The sequence below is a fragment of the Dermacentor silvarum genome, chromosome 2 (genome assembly GCF_013339745.2).
Source record: "Dermacentor silvarum isolate Dsil-2018 chromosome 2, BIME_Dsil_1.4, whole genome shotgun sequence".
NCBI classification, from domain to species: Eukaryota; Metazoa; Arthropoda; class Arachnida; order Ixodida; family Ixodidae; genus Dermacentor; species Dermacentor silvarum.
Genome location: NC_051155.1, coordinates 39,722,428 through 39,739,331, shown reverse-complemented (window position 1 = coordinate 39,739,331; position 16,904 = coordinate 39,722,428). Strand labels below are relative to the sequence as shown.

The following is a 16,904-nucleotide window of genomic DNA, read 5'->3' as shown; positions in this document are numbered from 1 at the left end:
GCTAGTTCATGCGCCTCGTTCCACGGCCTAAATAAAAAATGTGCTTTTAATAGTTGCTAGATTGTACGTTTTTTTTTCTTTTATATGCGACAAAATTTACCAAGAAGTTTATTGATTGGTAAATGCAGACAGGTCGACCGGCAAATGGAGTGTCTGGCCTGCTGCTATATGCAAGGGAAGGGGAAGATGGGGAACACAATGGGGGATCATGACCGGAGAAATGAGGTGACAGAAAACAACGCATAAGCGGCCCCATCACAACCACGAGTCCAGGCCCGTGTCGCCTAAGAAACGTGATAGAGCACGCATTGCCTCTATCGTCTGCCAAATCTCTGGCCATGCGCCTAGGAGGAGGTCCTCCGACAGTGGTTTATTGTCTAAATGCCTCAAGGTAGCTGGCAGTGTCACTCTTTCGGGCACATACACATCAAGTTTGGCGCAGTGGCTGCCGAGAAAACGATTTATCCTTCCCCATATATTTACTATTATAGGAGCCCCGGAGCTATAGCCCCCTCCTAAGTCGCATTTTTTTTCGCGTGGTCAGCTCACTTATTCAGATCTATTACCGGCGTGATATTTTTTTATGAAATTTACGATAATGCCTATGCGACATTTTTTCCCTGCTGTGCAATGATGTGGCCACTGTGTTGCTTGGTCTTGTATTTCATGGCTTCCGTTGAGATTTTACTTTTAAAAATGTTTGTATTGTGTACAATGACTTATTTGTTCCTGTTTTCCTTCTTAGCAATAACGGGATAAATTTTGGCCAGAACTTATTTAAGCCTCTTTAAACGATTGGATATTCTTGGGCTCCTAACAGTTTCATCAAGGTACTGTACTAGTTAACAGGTACTATAGTGTCCGAAGCAGAATCTGCAGAAGGACAGACGGACGTGTCATCCCATACCATGGGATTAATCGCGGACACTCGATGACGCAGCTCTATTTTTTTAGGCGTACTCCTAATTCAATGCAAAGCGACGAGTGAGTCTGTGGAAAACTGAACTGTAATACAGCTGACTGATGGCCCTGTCTTGACGTATCACACAACCTCCCGGCCCAGAATTTCAACGGGCTCTACTCCTAGAGCAGATACTAGAGCAAGACAGTTTCGAGGCTGCGCACGCCAGAGCAATCGAGTTCAGGCACCACTAGGTAATGGTCATCAAAAGAAATAGTTGATGCAATCACACAAGTATTTAGCGCGTCATAAAAACGAAAGCAAAGCTAGTCACACCCCCTTCAATCGAGTCTTCTCTGTTTGTAGTGGCGTACACCTGTAACTTAAGCTGGCGCTCCACCTGTGGTGTTCGCGCCTGTAGGTCTTTCACGTTGTTTATGCAGCGAGTTGTTGACTTGATCATCGGAGGTCTACTGCTCCATATGAGTTTCGCTGAACTCCTTGGACAGCTTCAATGCTCAGTAAGTACGAGCAGGGGCGTTGTCGATACTATATTCTATGCGTTTCCATTGTTTATCTAAACGGAACCTTCCATCTTCCGAATACGTTTTCAGCTACTCTCCTGGCCTGAGACAGTTCATAATTGAAGGCCTTCATCTCATCTATGTGACATGCTTGATGTCGGAAGAGCTTAATCTGGTGCGCGGTAAGGGGGAAAACTTGGTCGCTCAAGATCACCGGTCTGACCACCGTTTCACTAATGTCGGCTACTGGACACTGGAACAATGATTCCACAACGCATTGTGCCGTGCGAGACCATTCATATAGACAAAGGCGCCGTGGCAGCATCCGGGTGAACCAACTATGGTGTACCGGAACCGATAACAGTGGGCCACCAGTGCGAGCAGGGCAGTGCTCTGCCTGCATTAAGTACAGATGCTGGGCGCATTGTATAGACGTGATCAAACCAGCAATGTGCATTTTATTTCGCTACGCCAATATCAGGAACTATTTTTTTAGCTATGCGGCATCTGCTAAGGCCGTACTGCGTGTGTTCTTCATTAGAAAATAAAATGTATAGCTACTGAATTTTACTAGCATATATGTTTGCTGTGTAATGAAGCATAGGCGCCCCTGGGTTTGTGCCTACTGAGGAGGAAGACGAAGGACCGTGCCGTGATCGCGAGAGAACCCCGTGCTACAAACAGCCCTTGCAGTGCCTACCAGTACCTAGCGTTCTTACAACGTTATCGACGACAATAAACATCGTCGCATTTGGTGGAGGTTGCTGAGATCCTTTGCCTCGTCCTGGAGCTCCGCACTCGAACCCTGCCAACACCAACACGATCGCCCTGCACTATGCCTGATCCAGCGACTTCGTTGCCTGCACCACCGGCTGCCACTGTCGTCTGCGCCGGCGTCCCTCTTCATCCAGATCCACCCATTTTCAGTGGGACCGCCGAACACGACGTGGAAGCCTGGCTCTCATCGTACGAACGTGTAAGTGCCCATAACAAATGGGACGACCAGTCTAAGCTGTCCTATGTGTCTTTCTACCTCGCCGACGTAGCCAAACTGTGTGGTTCTTCAACCACGAATCAGACTTTTCAAGCTGGTCAGCATTTAAGACCCTTTTTGCCGAAGTGTTTGATCGCCCCGCTGTGTGTAAGCTACGCCCTGAACAGCGTCTGCGCCAGCGCGCACAGCAGCCTGGAGAGACATTCACCAGCTACATCGAGGATGTTCTCGATTTGTGCAAGCGGGTGAATCCCACCATGTCAGAGGATGACCAGATTAAGCATATCCTCAAGGGCATAGAGGACGGCGCATTCGAGATGCTGCTGGCAAAAAGCCGAACGAGCGTATCAATCCTTACTAACCTATGTCAGAGCTTTGACGAGCTGCGCCGCCAACGTTCTATCGCTCGCCAAAACATTCAGCTCGCCGATTCCGTCTCGAGCATTGCGGTTTCTGCCGACCTTCTGCCCAACTCGACCCTATCGCAACATATCAAAGATTTTATTCGTGAAGAGGTGGCCAGGCAGCTTTCGCTGCTGCCTCACAGGGACTCACCTTCGGCAGCTTTGACTCCAACGCTACAGCAAGCCATCCGGCATCAGATATCGGAAGCGCTTCCTGCAGCTCCTACAACCTCCCCACCTATGAGTGTGCCGCTGCCATATGCTGATTTTCCCACGTACCCTACGTCGTTGCCGCTCAGTTACGCAGCCGTGGTTGCACGGCCTCCTCCGCCGCCAGCTTCCTTTTCATCGCCCATGCATCCGGCTTCATTTCCAGTTGCTCGACCATCACCGCAGTTTTTTCGTCCAACCTCGACGTGGCGCACTGAAGACAACCGGCCTATCTGCTTCGCCTGCGGCATTGCTGGCCATGTGGTGCGCTTCTGTCGCCGCCGCACCCCTACAACGCCTACCACCTTTGAAACGCCCACCTACGCACCACAATACGCCGTCGCGTCTCCATTTTCACCGAGACGTCTTGAAACTGATCGCCGATCAGAAACTCGTCGTTCCCCTTCCCCTCGTCGGCGTTCGATTTCGCCCCTGCGTTGTCGAGCTCCCACTGAAGCGGGAAACTGAATGGGCAGTTCCTGAGGCAAGAACTGCTAATACGTCGACGTTCTCAAGACCTGCATCTTTGCCGCAAAATATTATTACTGTTTTTGTAGAGGGAGTACCCGCAGTTGCGCTAGTTGCTACCGGAGCCGCCGTTTCCGTCATTGACGAGAACCTTCGTCGCAAACTCCGAATGCGACGAGGTTTATTGTGGTCGATAACGTTGTAAGAACGCTAGGTACTGGTAGGCACTGCAAGGGCTGTTTGTAGCACGGGGTTCTCTCACGATCACGGCACGGTCCTTCGTCTTCCCCTTCAGTCGGCACATACCCAGGGGCGCCTCTGCTTCATTACAGCTGCTACGTTTAGCTAAATGATATGTTCCTGCAGCAGGCGTTGGCATGACTCCACAATGTAGTGAAATGCCCCAGGCAATACACAAAAACCATTACTTGAAGATTTCTTCCCCAAGGTGTGGCAGGGCGTCCTCGAACCGTCTCTGGTTCTTGTCAAATTTCTACCTTTTGCGATGCATGAGCAGGTTACAGGCCACGGCAGCAGCTACGCTTAAGCCGTTGGCGAAAAGCCTGCGTCGCTTGGCCTTGTCGGCTTCTGCTTTTGCTGCTTGTATTTCAAGCTAGATATCTGCAGCTGCCATTAGCACAGCAATTCTGCGGTTCTCTGCGGGGCTCTTTTTCTCTGATGCAGCCAAAAGTGCGCCGCGCCTGATGCAAAAAGCATACGGCTAAAAGCATGGCTGTCAATGTTGCCAGATGCTTGACCGTGCCTTAGATAACTAGCAGAACTGAAATAAGCGTAAAATATAGCGCTAGCCTTACCAATAATGACCGCGTAAATAGTATTTCATAGGAGCTTTCCAATACAATTTTTAAAGAGTATTAGACAAATTTGAGACATGCTTTGGACCCACTTCAACCACCTGGTTTGCTTGATCTCACCTAAACGTGATCCGCACTGTTACATTCTGCAGCAGTCGTCATGGTCATTCGCGATCAATACTTTCGATCAGCATCGTGTCTGATCGCGGACAAAAGTCACCATGCCACAGTGGTGGTCAGCTGTATAGTGCACTATGCAGTAAACGAATGTAGTTCACCCAGACTTTTCTCGAATTCTATTCACACGAGTAATTAAGAACGCCGAAGTCTAGCCGGCTAAATGCCACGCTTCACTTAATCGCGCAAGAATACTTGTTTTCACATGCGTGACAAAGAAAGCTAACTGTACAACTACATGTTTTCTGCTCACCAAGCCTGCTGACGTCAAATGGAAGTCATCAAATGAGTTGAGACAGCCAGGATAAGAGGACATGGTTATGGTATGGCCGGGCACAATGCGACCTGCAATTAAGGCAGAAAGGCGTATTTAAAAAAATTTTTCTATTAAAGAGTTCATCAATATTGCGTTGTAATGTAAATAAACAAGGTATGAGTTTGTATAAGACACATAAAAAGATGCGCTTGTTGAACCCAATCACGTCAAGTATCCTATATTTTAGAGAAACTCATGACGCAATCCCCAGCTGCTTAAGCGCCTCCACCTCCGTTCAACGGCCGCCCAAATCACTATGATACTGTCACCTTATGGTGACGGTGAAGAACGCCATAGAAAAACTGGTAATTAATCACGAAACTAACTGTTTACTGGGCGAACCTGTGCCCACAAAAGCAAGTGGCACTCGAATACAACGATAGCGACGAGCACAGTCAGAGATTGTCGAAATCTTATCTAGGGTGAGACGCGTCGGCTAAATTTTACATGACTCTTCCACGGTTCCAGCGTAGTCGCTGGTACTCGCATACCTTCCAGAAAGTACAACACAATTCGCGTGGCGCATACAATCTGATTACACAACGTCCCGCGACAACATAGACAACACATGTAATCGGTTACAACAATCGAGTATGTTCTGATACATGCAGGCGCGTGTTGCGCCGGGCGATAGCACCTTTTCTTAGCCGGTGACAGGAAAACGATAAACATAAATGCGTGTCACTATATCGAACTGTCGCCTTCTCTGCCGGTTCCTGATGGAGAGTCTTCATCACTTTGCTGCCCGACATTCAAGTGCAGTGTGACGTCACCATACAGCACGCAGTTCTGAGTTTCACAGCCAACCGGAGTTGCATTTCAGTCGTAAACCGTGGTTTAACCAAGTAAATTGTACCGCAAGGAATTTACCTTTCCCAATTTGACCCTTTAAGGCACCTTCACACCGATGCCGGAGCGAGCTAGCGGACATGCGGATCCGGCAAGCGGCCGCGGATTGCGCACGGACCGATTTTATCCATGCGGAAAAGTTGGCCGCTTTGTGCGCAGCCAATCAGAACCCGACACGGCTGAAGCGCTGGTGACCGAATGTGGACGAGAGCACACAAACGCTTTCTACCACGGCTGAACCGGCTGTGTTTTCTGTGGAACTTCTGGGCACAATCAAGCAGTACCCGGTCCTGTACGACAAATTTAACCCAAGGTATCAGGAAGCCGACTATAATAAAAGGGCTATGGAAGAAGATTGCGCAGGATTTGGGTGCGACTGTTAAGTGCGAGGTGGCGGCACTTCCCTGAAAGTGCGAGATGCTCCTCATGCCCGGCGGCGCGGGTAGCCAGAAAACCCGGCCGGTCTGAACAGCCACGCGCACTCGCCGCGTCATCGCTTTGAAAATACGCTTGGCTGCATGGCCGCACCTCATTCAGTGTGAACGTAACTTTAGATGGTCATCACGGGGTGGCCTATTCCTCTGGCAATAGAGCAGATCATAGCAGGTCTGGAAAATGTGCCTTTTGTGCTGATTCCACCATTTAAAAAAATGATTGCATCGCACTTTTTACCTGCCCAAGCCGGAGGCCTCTACCGTGTTTTGTTTTCCTAGAGAAATGGTTTCGACTTTGATGATTACCGCATATGCCAGGCGCTCGCTGTCAAGCATCCAAATAATACTTGCGGTGCTGCTAACGTTCACCGAAGACTGTTTTGAACATCTCTATCGGCACCGGAAGCACTTTGTTGCAGAAAGGTTGATTTGTACATAACATATAAAGGTACTGAGCGAAATACATCAACAGCGGGAAAGTTAGGAGAGAGCGCAGAAACAGTTGGTAGTCTGCGCTCTGTGCTGTCTCTCTTCTAGCACTTCATGTATTTTGCGCAGTACGTTGCTTGTTCTATCGGCACGCGTGGTAATTCAAATTGATGTGAATAAGATGCTCGATAAAAGAACATAATTTATTCGCCTTCGAGTCCCTTGGCATCGATAGAATCTAACCGACGCCAGCAGCAGCATGAGTTGGACCTCCACCAGCGCCCAGCGCAAACAGAGGCATCTCTGGCGGCCGGAAGGGCTCTTCATTGATTTTCACAGCAAAATCACATTGAGTTCACAGGAAAATAAACTTCCTTGATATGCGACCAAAGAGAAATGCTTGAAATATTCGTTGGTGCATTTATAGACACCAAAGAATATTCATTGGGCTACGAAGTTGCGAGCTTCGTATGCTCGCATCATCACGCTCAAATACTCTTTTTTTTCGCAATGTCAGCGTGTTCAAACCGATAACTAAAAGGCTGAGATGTAGATGCTCTACCACTACTCGAAAAGACATACCCTACCAAGTAAGAGAACTAGCGTTAAGGGCTAACTCTAACGTATCACAAGACCTGTTTATCGAGTCGTATTAAAGAGAGTTTCCACAGACATGCAAATGTTTTATTCATCGAAAGGAGCGCAACAAAAACACCTGGAGACCATGTAGAGCACAAATAAAATGTTCATGAATCACCAGGGATAATCCTTGTGGAGACGGCTGCTTCAAGTTAAAGAACAGAAAAACTTGACCGCCATGAGACTTGTACGTAACGAATGACATGTAATTATTTACTTGTAATCAAGTAAGTTAATACATTATTTTGTAACTTAACGATTACATTGTTTATTCGGTAACGCTTCTGTAATTTAATTAGTTGTTTGAGTAACCAATTTATTGTAAGTACCTATGCTATACTTTCAGCGCTTAATATCGACAGATCGAGCTATAGTGTCAAAGGGTTGAAAATACGTGCATGAGGGAACTCCTCCCCCCAATAAAATCCCTGCAGCTACGCCTCGATCACCTGTACAAGGCAGGCTTGAAGAATTGCCCACCTCCATTAGAAGTCCAACGTCTGAGCTTCTTTCTGATGACAAGTTTCTCCCTCGCTCACTCTTTCTCGCTCTTGAGAGCGCTTTTAGGCGAAATTTAGAACCTGCTGCTGAATTGTTCTGTGCTTAGGGTAATCTACGACTTCTCTGATATAGATGGAAGTTTTTGACTGTTAAACGCTTCCATTTCTGTCTATTTCATTCACGCGTGACTCATATTTATTTTAGTTTTAATTATTTTGTTTATTTAATTACCTCAAAATACCCCTGTTCCGGGATTTTACATGAGGGATCTTCAACCATACATAGAAACATGTCAACAACAGGAAAGGAATGCTAATTATACAAGATTGGAATATAACTATCAATATCAAATCCAAACAAGTAGCAAATACAATACATACGCGTGTAGCAATAAAATAAATAAATAGGGGAATGTGTAATAGTAAGCGCCGTGAGCGAGTGAATAAACTTTATTTCGGAGAGGCAGTAAAAAATACATCTTTGTGATTGCAACTCACCAACAGTATTTGAGGGTTGAGTATTATGCAGCTTTTAATTAAATCGCACAACATATTTGTCCACCTTCTCAGGAAGCATCAACGTTTGCTGGCGTCCATCACAGTTAATTGTTTAAGTATAAATGACTAACAAATGAAGGGCCCGGGAGAAGGTCCACCAGATGTTGGCCGACAAATTGAAAGGGTAGCTCTATGGCTCGTTAGCGACGGCCACTTCTGATGTTGATACCAAAGAATGACCAATACACGATCTTGCAGTTTTCACTGGTCTTTTAGGGAGCGCTTTCGTCTAACCCCAGCAACAATAGAGCGCTGCACTTCATAGAGTACCCACACCGCAAGCGTCGTGGTATTTATTAACCACAGTATTGTGATGGTGTTCATTGTGTAGGTGGTGGTGATTTGTTAGCAACGGAAGGGTTTAGCCATCCAGGCCAGCAACTGCTTCTCCTGAGCGCCTCTAAACAAGGTTACTGCAGTATGTTGGCATATGCCCATCAAACCAGTATATCTTAGGAATGCAAGAAAACTTGAAGATTCCTTGTAGGAACACACGGTGTTGCAGATACGCATGAAGAAGATCCTTCTTTTGCAGGGTCCTAAACAGAGCGTCTATTTCTTTTATCTCGGTATTTTGGAGAAGACCACATAATGCTTTCAATGTGTCTCTTCGCATAATCGATGCGCCCCGTCCTAAATAGCCACGCTGGTGCATTAGCACATCCCATATTTTGAGCAAGGTGTTCCCACGTGACACGTAACAACACGTAACAACAAACTCAATGAGTTTTCAGTGTCGGCATATATACCTTCAAAGAAAACGAGGAAAGATTACCGAAGGAAATATTCAAAGCAAATTCTTAGTGAAGATAAAGAAGTTATGGAGAGGCCGCATTGAAAGAGGCAGTCGAGCTTTTTCTATATGCCGTATTTTTTCGATGTTAATAAAATCGGGGCAGAAAACGCTTAAATACCGATTACTTTTTAGCAATTGCTCAATTACCTTCGTAAAGCTGTGTTTGGTAACTGTAATCAACTACATGTTAAAAATAAGTATTTGTAATTATAATTGCTTACTTCTTTTCTGTAACGTGTACAACTGTTATCGCCATACAAACATGTACGGCAGTTTGTCAAGATGGTGGCTACTCTGTACCACTGTGGCACATTTTGCAAAAATATTTATTTTTTCAAACTCCAAGAGGGGAAACTGTCTAACCGTCTTGCCGAATCCCCATTTCACAGCCTGGCAGACTGTGCTCATCCCAGAATTGAATCTCTGCTGGAACAGCGTCAGTTAGGAACCAGCATATGGCCTCCCTTCCCCCTCTTCCTTCACTTCTTCAACGTTCAACAACCCATTCAATAACCTATACTGCTGCGGCGTGCACGCTCGATGTTCACGGAAAGTGTCCTCCAGATCACTGCAACTAAGGTCTAGATAAAGCAGGTGCTCGCAAAGAACGCCCTACGCGCGATCGGCTCACCTTCAGGATGCAGAATAACGAGAAGGTGTGAAGTTTACGTCGAAAATGAAGCAAACGCCACAATGGACACTAGGAGCGCGCGCGCAATTGAATTCTTGCATAAACTTGGCTGGTGACAGCAAATAAGTTAGTCACTCAAAATCTATCGCGACAAATTGCTTGCTGGTAAATGAGGAACGCTAAATCTAAATAAAGAAAAAAATACGCTAGCCAACACTTTTTCCTTTATCATATATTATTTTATTATTTATGGAAGCATTCCTGCGCAGCCGCAGTGGCGCTACAGCCTCAACGCGCAATCGGCAAGCGCAAAAACCGATTCTAAAGCTGGTTACTCCTGCGTATCCCAACACCGGTGCACGCAAAACTATTTCCTGCCGCCAAAGATTAGCGCCTGAATTCTAAAACTCTCTAATCGTCAGCGCTGTTGTTGCGCGTAGCTGAGAGGTTAGCATCCTCGACTCTCAATGACATGAGTTGAAATCACTGGGGAGGCATTTGTGGAAACATTGTATTTTTATCTCTCACTCAGTGGCAAAGCCAAAGCTTGGAACGACGAGGTGGCCCGGCACGATAAAAAAGAAGAATTATTGTTGTGTGTCGACGATTACGACAACTGTCTTCATCAGCGTAACAGAATGGAAGAGTGGGACTGACGGGCGGGACTGGCGGAAAAGGCAAACCCAGTTTCAAGCACTTAACTGCTGTATAGGCAACGATGCGTGCGCTCAGCGCACACAACAAACGAAAACGCGGATGCGACCTGATGGTGCCTTCACCATTATGACGTGCCCGAGCTCCTGGGGCTACGCTCTTCCCGCTAGGACAGCTAAGCTGATTTCGGAGGCAGCGACGCCATGTCAAATAACGCAACGGCGAGCCGTGGTGCGCGACGTCATAATCAGCGACATCTAAGCACACGACGGCTTCGACAGCTTGTAAATACACTTTCTCATTTCGAAGCTTTTGCCCTCCTTCGTTTGGGCACTCATCATAGAGCTTGGAGAAAAACAAAAGCTGCAGGCGTTGCTAATGAAGGCCTAATATTCCATCTCACGATAGTCCTGCACTGGGTTTGTATCCAATTGCTGCCACCCGCTCTTGAATTATTTGATTTTCACTCTCACAGGAGCGGCAGGAAAGAAGTAGTCTCACTGCTGCCGTGAGATTACCACGTGATCGCTGATGAAAGAAGTAAAATGTTAATCTTTCCACTTACTCAAACTCACCTGTTGTGTTGGTTTGCCCGGCTGTGTGCCAGGGCAACTTGTACTTCTTCTGCATTCTGAGCATACTTTTGTATGTGAACCAACTGGTATGGGCGAAGTAGATGTCCTTGTTTCCAGGCGCAATCTTGATAAGTGCCGAGCAGGTCAGAGCCATCAGAGAATGCAAGTCTTTGAACCGGCCGAATTTCAGCTCCAGCTCCAGCAAATCGCCAATCGCCGAGAGGAACCTGTGCGCAAACGCAAGCTTTCATTACGACACCATGTACCAATTTCAGGCTCAACATTTCTGAAGTTTCGACAACGAATACATCTGTTAGTGCTCTGAAAACAGTTTCGCGGAAGCAATTCTTTGGGTTTGGGAGTCAAATTACTTGCTTTGTGGGTGGAGCGCTTGCTTCAAATAATGGTTCAGCTCATGTATACATCTAAACAGGCGAACAGTTGTATGGTCGATTATACAATGGGATGCTTCTCATTGGATTATAGGCGCTCACAATTCTTTGAAAAGTGCTGTTCTGTAGTGCCGACTGTAACACTGCGTTTGTGCTGCGCTCCTACAGCACACATTTTCATCATTTGACGCGAAATCTGCGATAATACAGAGCTTTTGTGGTGCTAGAGAAAATATGTTTCTATATACTCACTACCACAAAGTGGAGGCTGCATCCGCAATCGATGCACTTTAGCTTGCAGTGAGCAGCTGCAACTGATCGCCTAAATGAATCATCATAAGGCGCTCTTTTCCCTAGGCGAAGTTGTGGAAAACGCGTGGCTACTCCAGAATCCACAAACGTAAGTCGCAAGATTGGAGGAGGAGGAAGAAAGAAAGAGAGAAGGCAGGGATGTTAACCAGAAATGCGTCTCGTTGGCTACTCTACTCTGGAATAGTGTGCTGAAGGCTAGAGGACATCGCGACGGTGTTTTGGCGCTGCTAATCAGCACAGCCAAGGAGCGAGCAAATTCCCGGCACTCTCTAGCTTAGTTATCAACCCAGGAAATAAAACAATTATACAGATCCCACGCAGTGCGGGAATCAATATTATGCGAAGAATTTCGCAAGTCACTGGCAATCTAGCCTCATTCGGTGATATCTAAAATGTTACCAGACGGCGCAATGTGTCGGTGTATAGTGAACTGCGTGTGCGTGTGCGTGTGCGTGTGCGCGCGTGTGTGTGTGTGTGTGTGTGTGTGTGTGTGTGTGTGTCATGACAATTGGTTCATTGTACTCTGATGTAGAAACGTTACAGCCTGTGCCAATACCGATCAGAGTTGCGCTGGGCAAACTAAGCCAATTTGTAAGCGTGCAATGCCACTCAACAGCTCAATGCGCTAGGTGACATATCGAAGGACAAAAGAAAGCGTACTTTCGCTTTTATAATCGAACTGATGCTACGCGTCATGTCGCACTTGCCAATTGTCTCAACGCCCTAGCCGTCACGAAAGACGCATATTGGTAACGTTCTTATTCATTTGTTTCAGGCGTGCGTTTATGATGTAGGCGGTGAGAATCCGGCTAATTAGATGGGACACCTTGGTTCCCATCTTATTGACGAACAGGCTATTTATATTTAACCTGTCGCAGTCAAAGCCAGACATACCACGCATGCGCTCATAGATGCAGATAACTAATTATATTTTAGAGATTGTATGATTTGATGATATAGCTCCAGATATTATTATTGAACCTCGTGCTGTTATGGGATGTTCCCGTTCTCACTAGAGAAACCGGCTTGAATTGAATTCTCGGGTTTTACGTGCCAAAACCACGATTTGATTACGAGGCACGCCGTAGTGACTCCCGATAAATTTCGACCACCCGGGTATCTTTAACGTGTCCCCCAATACACGGGACTAGAGAAACCGGTCGCGTTATAAAAGCATAGCATATGTAGGAAATCGCACGTCTATCGTGTAACTGTAGTGGTACAGCTTTTGTTGATGAATAAAACTTCAGGTACTGAAAATCACCAATTCTGGAAGTTACCAATTTATTAAAATTTCCCAGGACACCGCAGAAAGATTGCTCGTAACGCTGGATAGCCGTTTCGCGGAGCTTATACATAAATCTGTACATAAATCTGTACATAAAGAAATACGTAAATCCTGTACATAAATCAGGCATAAATGTTGACGCCTCATTCCTTACAAATTTACAGTTTCAGCATATACAGCTTTCCAAAAAAAGCCGTGCTAATATATATGCCCTTCGTTTTACAAACCCTGTAGACATTCGCGCGGATGAATTTCTGTAAAACCTGCAATTAACCCCAGCACGTGAAATTATGCGGGCACATGAGATGTATTGTGGCCACCATCTCCATGCAAGTTTAAACTTACTATATCATATTCACTTTTCCCTAGACAACAGGCAAACGTTATACTCGGCTAGTGCAAAACATCGATCAAAAGGGAGAATATCAATGTTTAAGAATTTGCACGAAAATCGTGTTATAAACTGAAAATGCTAAATTGTGCCGACTCCGAGAAAGCATCGTAAGTAAATCGCGTAACACCTCTAAAGTGCGCTTAATAATTTTCATTCAGAAAAATAATTAACGCCAACATTTTAACGTTATATCTTTTATTACATTTACCTTGCCATCTGCTCACAAAACTAGCGAAATGTAGACGACGTGGCGCCGCTGCCACATCACTGCGCGAAGTGCCATAAGGGAGCCCGTTTTAATGAAAGGCTGCCAAGGGGCGCACAATTACTCGTACACAAAGCACAAAGCGGCTTCGGTATCACAGCAGATGGGGCGCAGAAATGGGGCACATACAGAAAGAAGCAGATAGGCGAGAGTAATGCAGATGACGACCCAAATGCAGGTGCCGCCACCTCTACGATAGCCCGAATGTACTAAAACGACCGCCGACTGACATCAATGCCATGCGGTAACGGCACCTAACGTTCGGCACCTCCTATGCTTCTGGCCCAGGCAATAAGACGCGCGCTGGCGCCGCGCAGGGGTGGTGCACCCTTTGGGACAGAGAGACACCCCGCCAGCTATTAGGACGGATCACACCTGAGTCGAGTAAACATGCGAATGATTGGAAAAGAAAGGAAAAACAATGTTCTTGCAAAACAATGGGTTCTTTTTTTTCACGACCTCCTCAGAAACTGGCCAAAAATTTTAGCCACTAAAAATAAACACGCACTATAAAAAAAATTCGCAGAGAAAGGACTAAAAGGTGAAACCGAAACCGTGGAATTTCGTGGTTTTCATGGCATGTTTTTGTATGTGCTTTTGTGTTTCTTTTACGTGTTTGTGTTTGGAAACGTTTACATGTATTTGCAGAAAGCATACAATTAGATATCACGTTGACTGCGGCAGATGAGTTTATCTCTGTACTTCTGGTCACATGGCAGTCGTCACGCTTTTTCCCTTGGAATGAGGCATCCACCTAGAGGTGCACAGCATCCTTCCCTATTATTTTTCCCAAAGCAGGCCGTAGTGCTAGCCCGTCTAACAAATACGTGCATTCAATAAAGCAGTCGCACCGAGCGATCGTAGCCTACGGACGATTAGTCTCTTTTTTTCTCCGCACCATCTATTTGCACTAAATAGAGGGTACATCAAGATGATGGGTACATGCCACAAATAAGGCCAAGTGTAGTCTGGTATATAGTGCCTGCTCAATTGTTAGCAAATGTCGTAATCAGTTACCCGTGAAATCATCGAAGCTGAATTATTTGACAGATTTGGTGACACTGTGTGTCAACCTTCGGTTTGCAGATGCCATCGTTCTATTCAGCAACAAGTGGCGACAAATTGCAACGAATGGTGGAGGACCTTAGCCGAGAAAGTGTAAAAGTGCGGTTGAAGATTATTATGCAGAAGACAAAGATAATGTTCAATAGACTGGCAAGGGAACAAGAATTCAGGATCGCCAGTCAGCCTCTAGAGTCTGTAAAAGAGAACGTTTATCTAGATCAGTTACTCACAGGGGACCCTGATCATGAGAAAGAAATTTACAGAAGAATAAAATTGGGTTTGTATGCATACGGCAGGCATTACCAACTCCTGACTGGGCGCTTACCACTGTCGTTGAAAAGAAAAGTGTACAATTATTCAATTCTACCGGTGCTAACATATGGGGCAGAAACTTGGAAGTTAACAAAGAAGCTCGAGAACAAGTTAAGGACCGCACAAAGAGCGATGGAACGAAATATGTTAGGTCGAACGTTAAGAGATAGGAAGAGAGCAGTGCGCATCAGAGAGCCAACGGGGATAGCCGATATTCTAGTTGACATCAAGAGAAAAAAATGAAGCTGGGCAGGCCATGTAATGCGTAGGATGGATAACCGGTGGACCATTAGAGTTACAGAATGGATACCAAGAGAAGGAAAGCGCAGTCGACGGCCGTAGAAATCTAGGGGGGTGATGAAGTTGGGAAATTTGCAGGCGCAAGTTGGAATCAGCTAGCGCAAGAGATGGGTAATTGGAGATCGCAGGGAGAGGCCTTCGTCCTGCAGTGGAGATAAATATAGGCTGATGATGATGATTATGTGTCAAAATCGTCTATCGCCCCTTCTAGGAAGGAGCTATCTTTCTTGCGTAAAGATTGGAATTTCTGCGGGAGGCACACACGTGTTGTGTCACATATTTTCTATATACGTGGTTGTTTGCTTCGAAATAAAACACTGTTGTAAGTCTGCGCTCGTGTGGCTTAGCCTCTTCTCTATTCTCGTCTTGAGCGCATAAAGTTCTTTCATAATTCCCACCAATTCTCTGTAAGCTTCGTCACATTCCTGTGTACAACAAAAGGGATCGTCCATCTGAGTCAATCTTGTTAGAAAGCTAGTTTTCGGAGCGTAATCTTCAATGAAAGCTCGAAAATGGCCAACACACGACATTAGTATAGAGCCTCCCGCATTTTTTACTGCATTGCGCGAGCGTCCAACACGCGTCATTTTAGCACCTTTAAGCGGCAATTGAGAGAGTACTCTCAAGTGCAGTAAGCACACTCCTGTGGAAGAGTAGTCTAATGCGATATTAGCTTCAGGACGACGTACGACCGTATTATAGTGTTCTCGCGCATTATAGTTAAAAATGCGAGATGCTTGAATCAAAAGTCCTTGCTATTTTTTCAACGCGAGCTACCGATTCCTCTTTTGTTTCTTAGTGGTTCCATGGACGAGACAACCAAGTTATGTCATCATAGATTTGAAGAAATTGCTCTTCTTGAAATTAACCTTTAGTCTAGCTTCAAATGAGCGCTTCAGAATGTGAACCAGGTGTTCTTCATGAAGCTTTTCACTCTTCGAGTAGATGATGTCATATACGTAGACAATGCAGAAGCGTCCAAGGTACGAATTCAAAACGGTGTTCATCATGTTCTTGAACCTATTGGGAGAGGTTTTTTAACCAAAAGGAAGCGATTGTATTCATATATGCCAAATGAAGTCATGGATGCAGCGTATTGCTTGGTGTCTTCTCGCGGGGGCACGTGACCAAAAGCTGATGCACAGGTCTGTGCGAAAGAAGCAGGTGCATCCTTGTGTATATCAATTCTGGTGTAAATCCTCGGCATTAGAAAAGGAATCAATAGAGTTTAATACCTTACCTCTCTGTAATCTCTACATAGCCGCCAGTTGTCATCTACCTTTGGCGCAATGGTGATAGGTGAAGCGAAGTGAGACACCGTTGGGCGAATTACATTGTGATGCAACATTGTTTGGAATCATATCGTCTAATCCAGTATTGTGTTAACGAGACTTTCGCTGCCTTCGAATTGAACACAGTTTCATCACACTATGGAACTGGAGAAATCTTGTATCAGAAGACTCATCAAACCACCAAACCGACAGCTCCGTGTATTGGGATACTACAGCTGTACATTCAATATAACTGAAATAAACGAATATGGTTAACGACATCACGGATCGTATAAGGGCTACTGCGCTAAATATACGTAATAAAACGGCCTCCGAAACTCCGAATAACATACGCCATATTGCTGTATCCTATAAATTCTTTATTCTTTTCCCTCCCCTTGCCCCTTGACTGCATTCGACTTTGTCTTCTG

At 45.7% G+C, this 16,904-nt stretch overlaps 1 protein-coding gene across 1 annotated transcript in view; it reads right to left on the bottom strand.

Moving 5' to 3' along the window:
* LOC125943401 (putative phospholipase B-like 2) overlaps window positions 1-16,904 on the bottom strand; it is a 123,683-nt gene that overhangs the window by 62,528 nt on the left and 44,251 nt on the right. The window contains exons 4-5 of the mRNA XM_049662693.1: window positions 10,875-11,101; window positions 4,747-4,838 (exon numbers count right to left, since the gene is read on the bottom strand). Of these exons, the coding sequence (XP_049518650.1) occupies window positions 4,747-4,838; window positions 10,875-11,101 (319 nt within the window). The remainder of the gene's footprint in view (window positions 1-4,746; window positions 4,839-10,874; window positions 11,102-16,904) is intronic.